General features: G+C 35.2%; 1 protein-coding gene across 1 annotated transcript; it reads right to left on the bottom strand.

Moving 5' to 3' along the window:
• Positions 1-3,161: 3,161 nt before the first annotated feature.
• On the bottom strand, positions 3,162-5,847 carry LOC145122052 (uncharacterized). The gene is made up of 6 exons (XM_079057728.1): positions 4,767-5,847; positions 4,078-4,318; positions 3,715-3,897; positions 3,412-3,672; positions 3,253-3,352; positions 3,162-3,173 (listed from the first exon to the last, which is right to left on the bottom strand). The coding sequence occupies exons 1-6, from the start codon at positions 5,845-5,847 to the stop codon at positions 3,162-3,164; spliced, it is 1,878 nt and encodes a 625-aa protein (XP_078913854.1).
• Between the last annotated feature and the right edge of the window lie 7,853 nt (positions 5,848-13,700).

Below are 13,700 nucleotides of genomic sequence, written 5' to 3'. Positions count from 1 at the left end.
ATATCACATGTAAAATTAAATGTTTAATATTTACTATATGTATAAGAATAAGTCAGTCGAACCGCTAGTACGTCTCATTCACGAAGCCATACTATAAGGGGAGTTTAAGGAAGCGGCCTATAAAATGACCGTCATTGGGTATCCATTCTTACCCACCGCTCTCTTGTATGGTGGAGGGCCGTTAGCCGAACGGGTTTGATAGGACATAACCACATTAAAAGTATAATGATAAAAAGTAACTAAACTATTTTCTAAAATCTCATTCTTAGTTACTTTAGGAAGAAAGTGAATTTGATGCTAACCAATGAAATTGCACATTACACTTTATAAGTCGTTAGTGGAGCGCGCGTGGGTAACCGGCACACTAATATGGGACTAATAAAGGGTGGTAATGGGTGTCTCAAAAATTATCGTTGATTAATGGAGTGTGTGTGGTTAACTGGTACAGTAAGAGAAGTTGATAAATGACATCGAGAGTACCAAGCTAATTTGCATGGGTATTCACATCTCGTTTGTGATCCTCGGCATCCCAGTCACAAAAGTGAGAGCATAATCGAGATTAAACATGTCATTGATTAGATTCAATGAATCTCAAAAGATTTAGGAGTGTCATAAGATTGAAATTGGTAAAAGCTTTACCTACCTAAAATAGATTTGAATTTGATTACGGCATCCCTCTTCAAAGTTCGAATTGAAAATATGGATCCTAACCTTAATTTAAATTTATGGGTTAATAATTAAGGATTAAAATCAACTAAATTGAATTCTCCTATCTCCTATTATAGATGTCAAGTTCTGACAACAATGGTCTTCCTTGTTCTTCTTGAAATGTTTTTCCTCTACCTTCTGATGATGATCTTATACATTTTGATCAAGGTGAAAGAATGTTCCCTTCTTCAAGCAATGGTGGAACTTGAAATTATGCTTCTCCAACTCTTCATCCTCCTCATCCTCCTGTGACTCTCCCCATGTCACGAGTTGATAGATACGAAACTGTTCAAACCCTGTTGGCAAGTAGACATCAAGATGGAAACTCTGTGTGTGCGCATGTTTTGAAAATGAAATCGTACATTGAAAATTTAGATAGAATGGGTGTCATTTTTCCAAGGGAACATACCATTGATATGGTTCTTCTTTCGCTTCATGAATCATTAAGGTGTTCATTGAGGACTTCTATATGAGCGACCACGACGTGACCCTAATTGATCTGACACATATGTTGACACTAGTACAAAAATGACCTACGGTCACACTTTCCGAAAAACGGCATGTGACACTTTTTATTAAAAGTGTGGCCAAAGGTCACTAAAAAAATATAGAGACTGTTTTTGGATATATTTAAATTAGTTTGTGTGGCCATTATATAGATAATCAAAACTTTAACCACACTTAATTATACCAAATGTGACAAATATTAGTCACACTCGACCACTGAGGCCATAGGTCACAATCAGCCACAGGTATCGATTAAGATTGTCATACTTTTTTTATGAGAGACAGTAGATAAACGTATCGTCACATGAGTTAGTTCTATGTGTGTTTATAACCTGGTGCCTTTTTAGCCACATAACAGACAAAGTAGCTAAAAGGTAATACATATGGTCACACTAAATATTTGTGTGTCCTTAGGGCGGTTCTGTACTAGTTGTACTTAGTTGACGCAAGAAAATAAAACAAGTTAGTATTGGTTACTTATGGTCATGTACCTTTTATTATGTGTGTCAAAATATTATGAATTGGCTTTAAGAAGAAACAAATATTGTGTGTGTAGGTAGCATTTAGTTACGATTACAACTATTATATGTGTCTATATGTAAATATAGACACATATGTAATGTTTATTCTAGTTGTACTATTATATTTGGAAGACTCTTAAATTTGACCATATTTATCTTTGATATCATTTGGCAGAATAAAAAATGAATAAAAAGTTCAATCATTGCATTTTACAAAAGTACATTGCTTTTTTTGCAATTAAAGGGTTGTATAAATTAATGTAAAAAATTAAATGGCAGTTTTGTAAAGTTAGAAACAATTTCTGAAAAAACCAAAAAAACTAAAAATAATAAAAACAAAAACAAATAACAGTATAGTTGTATTGAATAAGAGCTATAAGAAAGGACCAAATTGCCCTTTTTGTCATCTATTCTTTTAATTGCACCAGATCAAACACCATTAAAAATGAAAAGAATACAACTTATTTTAACAGAATAGTATGATAAATAAATGAAAAGAATACAACTTTGTCTAACATTGCATAACGAAAGTACATTACTATAACATGCAGTTTATGTTATAACATGTCATCCACCATTACAGTAAAAAACTGAAAAAAAATAACTTTGAGTTATAACAATATTACACCAGAATAGTTTGATGGTATAATATGGTAAAAAAATATTAAGGAAAGTACATCGTCATTTTTTGTCATTTTTTTATTCTCGACGTAACGTTAGGATCAAGGTTTGGCCTTTCCCTTCTACAAACAAAAATAAAGATCATTAAATGTTAAAAGAACGAAAAATATTATCGCTACAAATGTAATTCATGACATTAAGAAACACATACCGTACGTATAAGAATACCATGACAATCAGTACAAAAATAATCATTTTCCTTCTACAACTCAAGTGTGTCTACACGTGGCAATATATTATCATTATGAGGAACTACAGTACTAAATTATTCATCTACATCTTCATATGTATCTCTATAATTTTTGGGAGGTGTCTTGAACACAATAGACATTTTTTGATCGAGCAGGTTTGTCACGTAAAATACTTGTTGTGCTTGTGAGGCCAATATGAAGGGATCACCTTTATGGCCTAATCTTTTTAGTTCAACTAGTGTGTACCCCAATTTATCCCTTTTTACCCCATTTCTATTGTCAACCCAGTCACACATGAAAATTGGAATTCGTTTAAAATGATAATCTAGTACCCATATCTCTTGTAAAACACCATAATAAGTGTTTTTGGCATATGTTACAACTTCTTTACTGATGTGTGTGTCATTTGCAACGACACTAACCCCACTGTTTTTGTAAACTTTACCTTCACGAGCTTTTGTACGAAAAGTATATCCATTGATAGCATATACATCGTATTTAATAATGAAATCCATCTCATTGTCTCTGTTATACTTTCTCTACAGCCCCCTAACTATCTCTCTACCTGAATTGTAATTAGATAATGAATTTAAGATATAAAGAAATACATAACAAAGAACACAACATATATGAAATGAATATACCTCCTTTCGTAACCAATGACCAAATGTATTACTGTGCTCTTGTTCTAGTTGTGCCTTTCGTTTAGTAGGGTGTTGATGTTGCAAAAATTCCATGTGTCGTCTGTCAATACGTTAATGTTAATATTATAACAAAAAAAACATACATGTAAAAAAACTTACTTGATATATGGGAGTACTTCAGATGTATTTTGCAATACAAAGAAATGTGCTTTGCTGAATAGTTCTGCAGAAACTTCTACCGATTTAGCAGCTGATAGAGGAGTACCGTCCGTAATAGAACTACTATCTACACCTTTCTGAATTCCACATGTGTTATGATTGTCAGGTGGAATACCAACAGTATCCATATTTTTGAGGAATTCACTAAAAAACTCAATCGTCTCTTCTACAACATTCTCTTCTGCAATGCATCCTTCTGGTCTATTTTTGTTTCACATGTTCCCCTTAATAACCTTCATAAACCTTTCGAACGGGTACATCCATCTAAAGAATATTGGACCGCATAATTTTACTTCCCTAGTTAGATGAACGGTTAAATGAATCATCACATCAAAAAATGATGGTGGAAAGTGTTTCTCAAGAAGGCATAAGGTTACACATAACTCCTCTTGCAACTTATCGAGCTCATCCAGTTTGATTTCTTTGCTACATATTGATTTGAAAAAGAAACAAAACCTTGTAATTGCAACTCTGGTGGGTGGATGCATAATAGATCGAATTGCTATGGGCAAAAATTGTTGCATGAGCATGTGATAGTCATGTGATTTTAGTCTGATCAACTTCCTACCCTTCAGACTCACCAAACTAGAAAAATTAGAACAATACCCTTGAGGAACCCTTAAGTTGTATAAAGTCTCACAGAATTTGTCTTTTTCCTCTTTTGTCAATGTACAACCTGCTGCGGGAAGTGTTGTGTTGTTCCCTTCTATCTTAGGATGCAGCTCTAGTTTTAAACCATAATGAACCAAATCCAATCGTGCTTTATAACCATCTTTCGTCTTCCCGGGAACGTTCAACACAGTTCCGGTTAAACTCTCGCCCACGTTCTTTTCGACATGCATAAAATCTATACAATATGGAATCAAATTGTCGCGCCAATACCTTAGATGTCTATACCATATATTGAATTTCTTCCAGTATGTATTATTTTGCTGGCCCACATCTGAAGTACCCACTTGGCGTGATTTTCTCTTTTTTTATTAATCTTCCCACCCCTTCCAGTTGTAGATTGTTGGATTTCTGCCTCCTTGCCCTTAGACACCTTTCCCCATTTATTAATTATAAATTTGACCCTATTATATACTTCCTCCCTATCCATAGGTTTTGGAGAGGGTGAGAACTCTTGTTGTCCATTGAATGCCTTTTTTGTCTTCTGAACGGATGATCATACGGTAGAAATCGTCTATGACCAGCATAACTCTGCTTATTCGATTCAGGGAGTCTAATGCAGTGTGTTTCTTCGCCACACACAACACAACCTTGAAATCCGCTGTATGGACAACCACTTAATGTACCTAGAGCAGGATAATCATTAATAGTCCATAACACTATTGCACGTAGTTTAAACTGCTCTTGTGCATATGCATCGTATGTTTCAACTCCAATATCAAATAATAATTGCAGATCATCAATAAAAGGTGCCAGGAACACATCAATATCGTTTCCTGGTGTTCCCGAAATCAATAACGAAAGCATGATGAACTTTCTCTTCATACACAACCATGGTGGAAGGTTGTAAATGACAGTTAAAATAGGCCACACACTATGATTCCTATTTCCTCTATTCACATCGACCCTGTCAGCCGAAATGCCTAGCCGCAAATTTTTTGGTTCGCTAGCAAAGTCAGGATATTTGTCATCAATGGCATCCCATGCTGGTGAATCAGCTGGGTGACTTAAAACACCAATATCCACCTTTCTGTCTATTGCGTGCCATGTTAAATCTTTTGCAGTAGTCTTAGACTGAAAAATTCGTTTCAAGCGCGGAATAATTGGAAAGTACCACAAAACTTTTGCAGCAATATTCTTGTAAATTTTATTTTTTTGTTCATCGATCTTCCATCTTGATTTACCACAAGTAGGACATGTTGCCATGTCTGTGTATTCATTTCTGTAAAGTATATTGTTGTTGACACATGCATGTATCTTAGTATACCTTGAACCCATTGCCTTGAATGCTTTTTTGGCCTCGTATGTACTACTGTACATTTCGTTACCTTCTGGTAACATATTTTTGATCAAAACCAATAATTCTGTAAAGCACTTATCTGATACTCCATACTTACTCTTCAAGTTGAGTAGTTGTATGATTGCAGATAATTTTGTGAAATTAGGACACCCTTTATATAGGGGCTTCTCGGCATCTTCTATCAGTTCTCTATACTTCTCAGGGTTCCCAATAAAATTTTCTTCTACAGCTTCAACCATCTCTACTATTTCTGCAGCATTTGCTGTCATTTTTGTGTTCATGTTCGTGGAATCAACAACGTATGACGTGTCCATGTCAAAATTATGTTCATATATATAATTTCTGGGTGGTTCCTCTGTTTCTCCATGATTATTCCAATTCGTGTATGTTTGATCAATTCCATTCATGAATAGGTGATCATCTACCACATCCACCGAATAAGATATGTGGTTTACACACTTGACACATGGACATGGAATTCTTATCTTTTTTTTTGGTATCTACAGGATCCATATTTTTAGAAATCTTGTAATTATGTACTGCATATTTCAAAAATTCTGCAACACCCTTTACATACGTTTCTGATGTTTTGTAGGCTCCCATCCAAGACTTATCCATATTCGGTTTACAACAGCATCAACAAGCAATATATGTTTCCTGTTCATTGAAGCATTTTTACAAAAAGTTGGTGTGCATAAACGAAAAAGATCACATTACAAATAAATCCAATAACTGGAAACCAAATACTTGTTAATTCAAGAATATATAATGATACACATCATGATCAAACGAAATAGCAAAGATTCATATTATGAAGGTAATTGTTATTTATGTCCCTGTATAAATTAATGTAGTATGTGTACCTGTATTAATTTCATGTTGAAGTATCAATTCTTGGTTGAAGTATAAATGTAGTTGCAATGCGTCTGTAGTAAGCAGAGAATGATTCGATGGGAATTCATATTGTCTAAAAATTCATATTTACGCAATAGGTGTGGATGATCAAGGATATATCGAGAAATAACAAAAAAAGAGAAAAAAAAATTGTTCCTAGTGGGGTTCGAACCCATGGTATTCCAAAATATACCTTTAACTACATGTACACTTACTAACTGAGGTGATTGGCTGTCTGTAAGTTATTAGTTTATGAAAAAAACAAAACAATAAACTAAAAGAGAAACATTTTACGAAAATACCCCTGCTTCCTCTAGAACTGATCTAAGACAAACACATTTAGCATCAATCATACTTTCCTCATTTGATACAATAAATGTAATTGTGGTTACACATTGTTTTTAATTAGCCTTCACAATTTGAAATTAAAACAAATGACAAAAATACCCATGCTTCCTCTAGAACTGATCTAAGACAACACATTTAGCATCAATCATACTTTCCTCATTTGATACAATAAATGTAATTGTGGTTGCACATTGTTTCTAACTAGCCTTCACAATTTGAAATAAAAACAAATGACAAATATACCCCTACTTCCTCTAGAACTGATATATGACAAACACAGTTAGCATCAATCATACTTTCCTCATTTGATACAATATACGTAATTGTGGTTGCACATTGTTTTTAATTAGCCTTCACAATTGATAATAAAAACAAATGAAAAAATACCCCTGATTCTTCTCACACTCTTTTTGTTTAATTGTAGTTATGCACATCATATATGTATCCAAGATTAACTTATTTTTTTTCTATCAATACTATGATGATGCATACCCTTAGGTGTTGTTTCCTTTTTCTTTTCATTATATATACTAAATGACCATTATACCCTTATATCTCAAACACAGTTTTAATGGGAAATTATAACATTTTCTTTGTTTTATGATAATAACAAGTAATTGACGGATATACCCCTGCTTTAGCATAATCTCCATATGTTTAAAACAACCATGGGACAAACTAACTAATCTAACCAATAACTTACCTCTAAAGTGGAACTAAGTTGAAAAGTACATTGCTTTTTTTACAAAACAATGCAGCAAAACAGGGACAACACTGACTCAGTTATAAGTATGAAACACAATCTAAATTACAATATAAAATTATTATTATAATTACTTCCCATTTTGCCCCTAAGACGGTTATAATCAAAACAACATCATATTGCTTACAAAAAAGAGTTTCATATGTACTCTGCATTAAACACAAAATGGACTACAACATAGGTCGCCTACACTATGTTTTTCCATGCAATCACATTCTCCTTGGCCATGTCCATTGCATCTTCCATTTTTTCTCTTGGAATGGTCATGTTTAGCATATGCCTGATGTATGCTATTCCATCATTAACTGTTGTCATTGGGTGTTCTGTTACAAACAGATGAATAATCTTCTCAACTCTTTTGGATGGTGAGTTCATCAAAAAGTGGGGGAAATTGATTGGAACAAATACAGGCCTGTGTTCAACATACAGATGGTCAATCTCTCGGAATTGGTGTGCCCTAACGATCATCTTGAAAGTTCCCAAACAATCATCATTCAGAATTGGAATCATTGACAACCCACAGTTTTCTTCGGTTGGCATATGATACCAGTTACCCATAGTTGTATACCCCAAGCTTTTGGAAAAATGACCAAGCATCTCCATGTTGAGCAAATCGATGTTGACAAAAGAAATAAAGTTAACTTTTGTCTTTTGATACGACTTACCTGGATAGTCTGTAAAAAAACCCGCCATATACAACTCTAATGGTGAATCTCTTATCATTTGCTTTCCCGTACTCTACTAATGGTGTGTTTTTTGGTGGTTCACTGCTTACACTCCAGAGTTGGAACCTCGGATTTTCCCATGGATCAGCATTCATCTTTGTTTCCATTGATCGTCGGAGTTTTTTTCACATAAGAGGAGCAAATAATCGAAGCTATCATATGTTGGTAATGAAGATGTAAGAATGACGATTTTGATATAAGGGGAGGCTTTAAATGGATCATCATTCGGAGCTGAAGGGACATCGACGCAGACCATCACTTCCGATTAATAGCAGGCTACAGGGGAGGTGCAATTTGAACGACGATTGTGATAATGATTATCGATATTGTGTTATACATTAATATATTATTTACGTTAATATATATAATATTAATTAAGTGTAACATCCATACTTGCTTTGTTTTTATTATTACCATACAAAATATAAATTTATATATAAATAAATTATAAATATATAAAATCATTTTTTTTAATTAATATGGGTATGGGTTGCAGGTGGTCGGGTGTTCGTATGGGTTGACCATTACTAGGTCATGTACGGGTGTTGGTAATGGTTTGGGACCAAAATGGGTTTATAATATGGGTATGGGTTGCAGGTGGTCGGGTGTTGGTACGGGTTGACCATTATTAGGTCATGTACGGGTGTTGGTAATGGTTTGGGACCAAAATGGGTTTATAATATGGGCATGGGTTGCAGGTGGCCGGGTGTTGGTACGGGTTGACCATTATTAGGTCATGTACGGGTGTAGGTAATGGTTTGGGAACAAAATGGGTTTATAATATGGGTATGGGTTGCAGGTGGTCGGGTGTTGGTAATGGTTGACCATTATTAGGTCATGTACGGGTGTTGGTAATGGTTTGGGACCAGAATGGGTTTATAATATGGGTATGGGTTGCAGGTGGTCGGGTGTTGGTAATGGTTGACCATTATTAGGTCATGTACGGGTGTTGGTAATGGTTTGGGACCAAAATGGGTTTATAATATGGGTATGGGTTGCAGGTGGTCGGGTGTTGGTAATGGTTGACCATTATTAGGTCATGTACGGGTGTTGGGAATGGTTTGGGACCCAAATGGGTTTATAATATGGGTATAGGTTGCAGGTGGTCGGGTGTTGGTAATGGTTGACCATTATTAGGTCATGTACGGGTGTTGGTAATCGTTTGGGAACAAAATAGGTTTATAATATAGGTATGGGTTGCAGGTGGTCGGGTGTTGGTAATGGTTGGCCATTATTAGGTCATGTACGGGTGTTGGTAATGGTTTGGGACCAAAATGGGTTTATAATATGGGAATGGATTGCAGGTGGTCAGGTGTTGGTAATGGTTGACCATTATTAGGTCATGTACGGGTGTTGGTAATGGTTTGGGAACAAAATGGGTTTATAATATGGGTATGGGTTGCAGGTGGTCGGGTGATGGTAATGGTTGACCATTATTAGGTCATGTATGGGTGTTGGTAATGGTTTGGGACAAAAATGGGTTTATAATATGGGTATGGGTTGCAGGTGGTCGGGTGTTGGTAATGGTTGACCATTATTAGGTCATATACGGGTGTTGGTAATGGTTTGGGACCAAAATGGGTTTATAATATGGGAATGGGTTGCAGGTGGTCGGGTATTGGTAATGGTTGACCATTATTAGGTCATGTACGGGTGTTGGTAATGGTTTGGGACCAAAATGGGTTTATAATAGGTGTACGGGTCCCATGTGGTCGGTTGGTGGTACGGGTTGATCGTTACAATGTCATGTAGGGTGTTGGTACGGGTTTAGGACCAAAATGGGTTTTTAGTAGGTGTACGGGTCCCATGTGGTCGGTTGGTGGTACGGGCTGATCGTTACAATGTCAGGTAGGGGTGTTGGTACGGGTTTAGGACCGAAATGGGTTTATAGTAGGTGGACGGGTCCCATGTGGTCGGTTGGTGGTACGGGTTGATCGTTACAATGTCATGTAGGGGTGTTGGTACGGGTTTTGGATCGAAATGGGTTTATAGTAGGTGTATGGGTCCCATGTGGTCGGTTGGTGGTACGGGTTGATCGTTACAATGTCAGGTAGGGGTGTTGGTATAGGTTTAGGACCGAAATGGGTTTATAGTAGGTGGACGGGTCTCATGTGGTCGGTTGGTGGTGCGGGTTGATCGTTACAATGTCATGTAGGGGTGTTGGTACGGGTTTAGGACCGAAATGGGTTTATAGTAGGTGGACGGGTCCCATGTAGTCGGCTGGTGGTACGGGTTGATCGTTACAATGTCATGTAGGGGTGTTGGTACGGGTTTACGACCGAAATGGGTTTATAGTAGGTGTACGGGTCCCATGTGGTCGGTTGGTGGTACGGGTTGATCATTATAATGTCATGTAGGGGTGTTGGTACGGGTTTAGGACCGAAATGGGTTTATAGTAGGTGGACGGGTCCCATGTGGTCAGTTGGTGGTACGGGTTGATCGTTTCAATGTCATGTAGGGGTGTTGGTACGGGTTTAGGACCGAAATAGGTTTATAGTAGGTGTATGGATTTTTTTTCTTACTTAATATAAAATAAAATAAAAAATCTTAACAAAGTGTTCACACGGAAAAAAGTAAGCTAACTAGACCTTATTCTTATTTTCGTTTTATTATACTATTTTCCCATTGTATATACATAATTAAATGTTAAATATTTTTTATTTCCAATAGTGATATAGTTGTATCCTAACGTAAAATTGTTAATTTACAAGGACCAAATTTGTAACATTTCTATTAATATCAAATAACTCGTAATAATGTTTTAAAAGCCAGAACATGTTTCCAAACCACGATTTATGCTTCTCATCGTGTGGGTTCACTATCAGATCAAAATTTTGAAAAAATTTGAATTCGTCAATCAAAATTAAGCAAATATAATGGGTGGCAAATATTTTTTCCATTTTGTTTTGGGCTCCAAATCAAGGCGGGAATTATTCATCTATCTCACCGCCAAAACTATGAAGATCAATCCATCAGATCAAGGAAATTCCGGTAAATTTGGTAACCACCCTCAATTTAGGACGTACTAACAATGTATTATTTAAAAGACTTTGATTTTTTCAACCATTGTATGGTTTTTCTGTAGGTTATATCCCAGTTGGATTATATTTCAGTTCATCATTCAACAACATTCATCACACATTTCTACTGTAAGTATATTCTCTGTGTACGTTGTCAATGTTATTGATTGTATTGATTAGGGGACTATACATAAAACAGAAAAAAATTTATTCTTCATATTATTGTGCTTGTTGCACACCAAATGTTCGATGAAATGTTTATGTGAAATTTTATATGTAATATAAGTTAGTCATACCTTTTTATTAAACATATAAATAATCAAACTTATTTCATATGTTTCATGTCAACAGAAGAATCATGGAGGTGAACAAGGAACAACATGAGGATATGCCCGACTATGATATGGAATATGAGCAAGATGATGGAACCCAAGTTTATGAATCGGACACAGAAGATGGTGAAAATAAGGACATTGACTACAATAGCCATTCAGATTCGGAAGAAGATATCCAAAGCACAGTTCCTACAAGGTCACTTAGGAAGAGGGGCCTGACTCGATTGCCAAAGCTGAAGACCGAGTATGTCAATTCTGGTGGTAGAAAAAAAAGTGTCAAGTTTGATGAATTCAGTAAGTTTACAGGGAAGAATAATGCAGTGTTTTGTTAGTTATTCGGGAGATCTTGTCTGCAAGAAAGTGGGATTAAGTGCTCTTTGCTGGAAGAAAGTAAAACCGGAAATGAAGGACAAACTTGGGGAAGAGATTACAGTAAATATTTTTTTCACTTTTTTTCACTACATCTCATATTTTATTTACAAATCATGTATTAAATACTAATGAATTCATTATTGTTTCATTTTAGCGCTATTTTGAAGTTGATGAAACTGGAAAACAATTTGTGATGAATAGGCTTGGTATCCTTCTACAAAACTTCAGAAGGAAATTGTATGCAGCTTACATCAAGCCACATCTAGGCAATTCCAAAAAGCTTGGAGAAATCCCTGTTCGATATCGTGCAATAATTACTGAAAAATATGATTGGAACAAATTCGTGACATATACGCATTCTGAAGAGTTTAATGTTACAACTTTTTCCTAAAACTTCTTCATTTATTTATCATAAAATTACCAAAAAGTGCTTGACAAATCTTTTTTTTACAGGTTGTGTCACAAAAGACTATCAAAGCGCGAAAGATGTCAAAGTACGCTCATCAGATGGGACGAGGGGGGTATACTACTCTTAGGCGGAAGTCGGTAAGCTTTGTTTTTAGCTATATGATCCATTATATTACCTTCATAGCATTGTACTTAACAGAATTGTACTTTATATTGTTTACAATTTAATTTTTTTTTATCAAGATTGAAGAGAAAGTGATTTCAAAGGAAGAAATGCCCCCAAGGTCAATTATGTGGTGTAAAGGACGTGAAAGTAAAGGAGAATTTAAGGATGAAGATGTTAAACTCATGGCGGATAAACTAGTAACTACAATAAAATTTTTTATTACTATTACTATAAAGATTTTAATCAGTTTTATTAGGACAATAATTATTAATATTTTGTGTGCTCGATGGAACAAGAAAAGCAGATAAAAGAAGGACAAGTAAATGTTGAACCAGGCACGGATGTCATGACCTTAGTTTTTGGCAAGGAAAAGGGAGGATTTTTAAAGGGTGTCGGTACAGGAGTCACATCCAACAGATATTTCAATGTTCCTCGCAGCAAAGGATCATCTAAGGAAGAAATTAAAGATCTTAAAGTTGCACTGCATAATGGAAAACTTGAGCTTGAGAAAAAAGATGCTGAACTCAAGGCTTTGTCTACAAAGTTTAATGAACAAAATCAAACACTAAAGCTAGTTTTGGCTCATCTTAATGCAAAAGGAGCTGACTTTCCAAATCTGTCTCATACAGTTGTAAGTAATCTTATTAACAACATGTATTTTCAATGTTACTTGTAAATTGCATTTCTTTTAGACATTTTCCATGTTTCTTTATATTTGCTAGTGTATTTCAAGTGACAAGATTGTTGAAAGTAGTGAAACAACTCCTGTTAGTCTCAAAACCAATGAACCATCAGAACCTGTAACACCAGTATGTTACCATCTTATAAGATCATCATTGATATACTTTTTTTGGTACTAATTTCTGTTTTTTTCACTTGGGACTTTAACTTATTTAGGTTATTGCAAAACCCACCAAGAAACAAGTTCAAACCAACTCTGCACCTGCAACTCCCAATACACAATTGATTTCCATGAAATCTGCAACAGTAGTATATACTAACTTTACAGTTTTCAACACTTTTAATTTATCTTTTATATTAAAATATAATTTTACATATATGTCTTAAACCTTTATATTAGGCAAATACAAAACCCACCAGAAAAGTTGTTGACTCTAAGACTGCCACTATCAATCCTGACATACCAACAGTTTCACTAAATAAACCCCTTCACCAGGTAAGTGTTTTTTACATGTTGAATATACATTTCTGTCTTTTTTTTCTGATTC

This window comes from Lactuca virosa, chromosome 6, assembly GCF_052849685.1.
Source record: "Lactuca virosa cultivar CGN04683 chromosome 6, Lactuca_virosa_CGN04683_v6, whole genome shotgun sequence".
Lineage (NCBI taxonomy): Eukaryota > Viridiplantae > Streptophyta > Magnoliopsida > Asterales > Asteraceae > Lactuca > Lactuca virosa.
The sequence above is the reverse complement of the archived record's forward strand: the minus strand, read 5'-3'. Positions and strand labels throughout refer to the sequence as shown.

Coding starts and splice junctions, on each gene's coding strand:
- LOC145122052 (XM_079057728.1), bottom strand. CDS start 5,847: ATGAATGGAATTGATCAAACATACACGAATTGGAATAATCATGGAGAA. Junction 4,319..4,766: donor TAATGATTATCCTGCTCTAG/GTACATTAAGTG, acceptor CATATTGTATAG/ATTTTATGCATGTCGAAAAG. Junction 3,898..4,077: donor AACTTAAGGGTTCCTCAAGG/GTATTGTTCTAA, acceptor ATCAATATGTAG/CAAAGAAATCAAACTGGATG.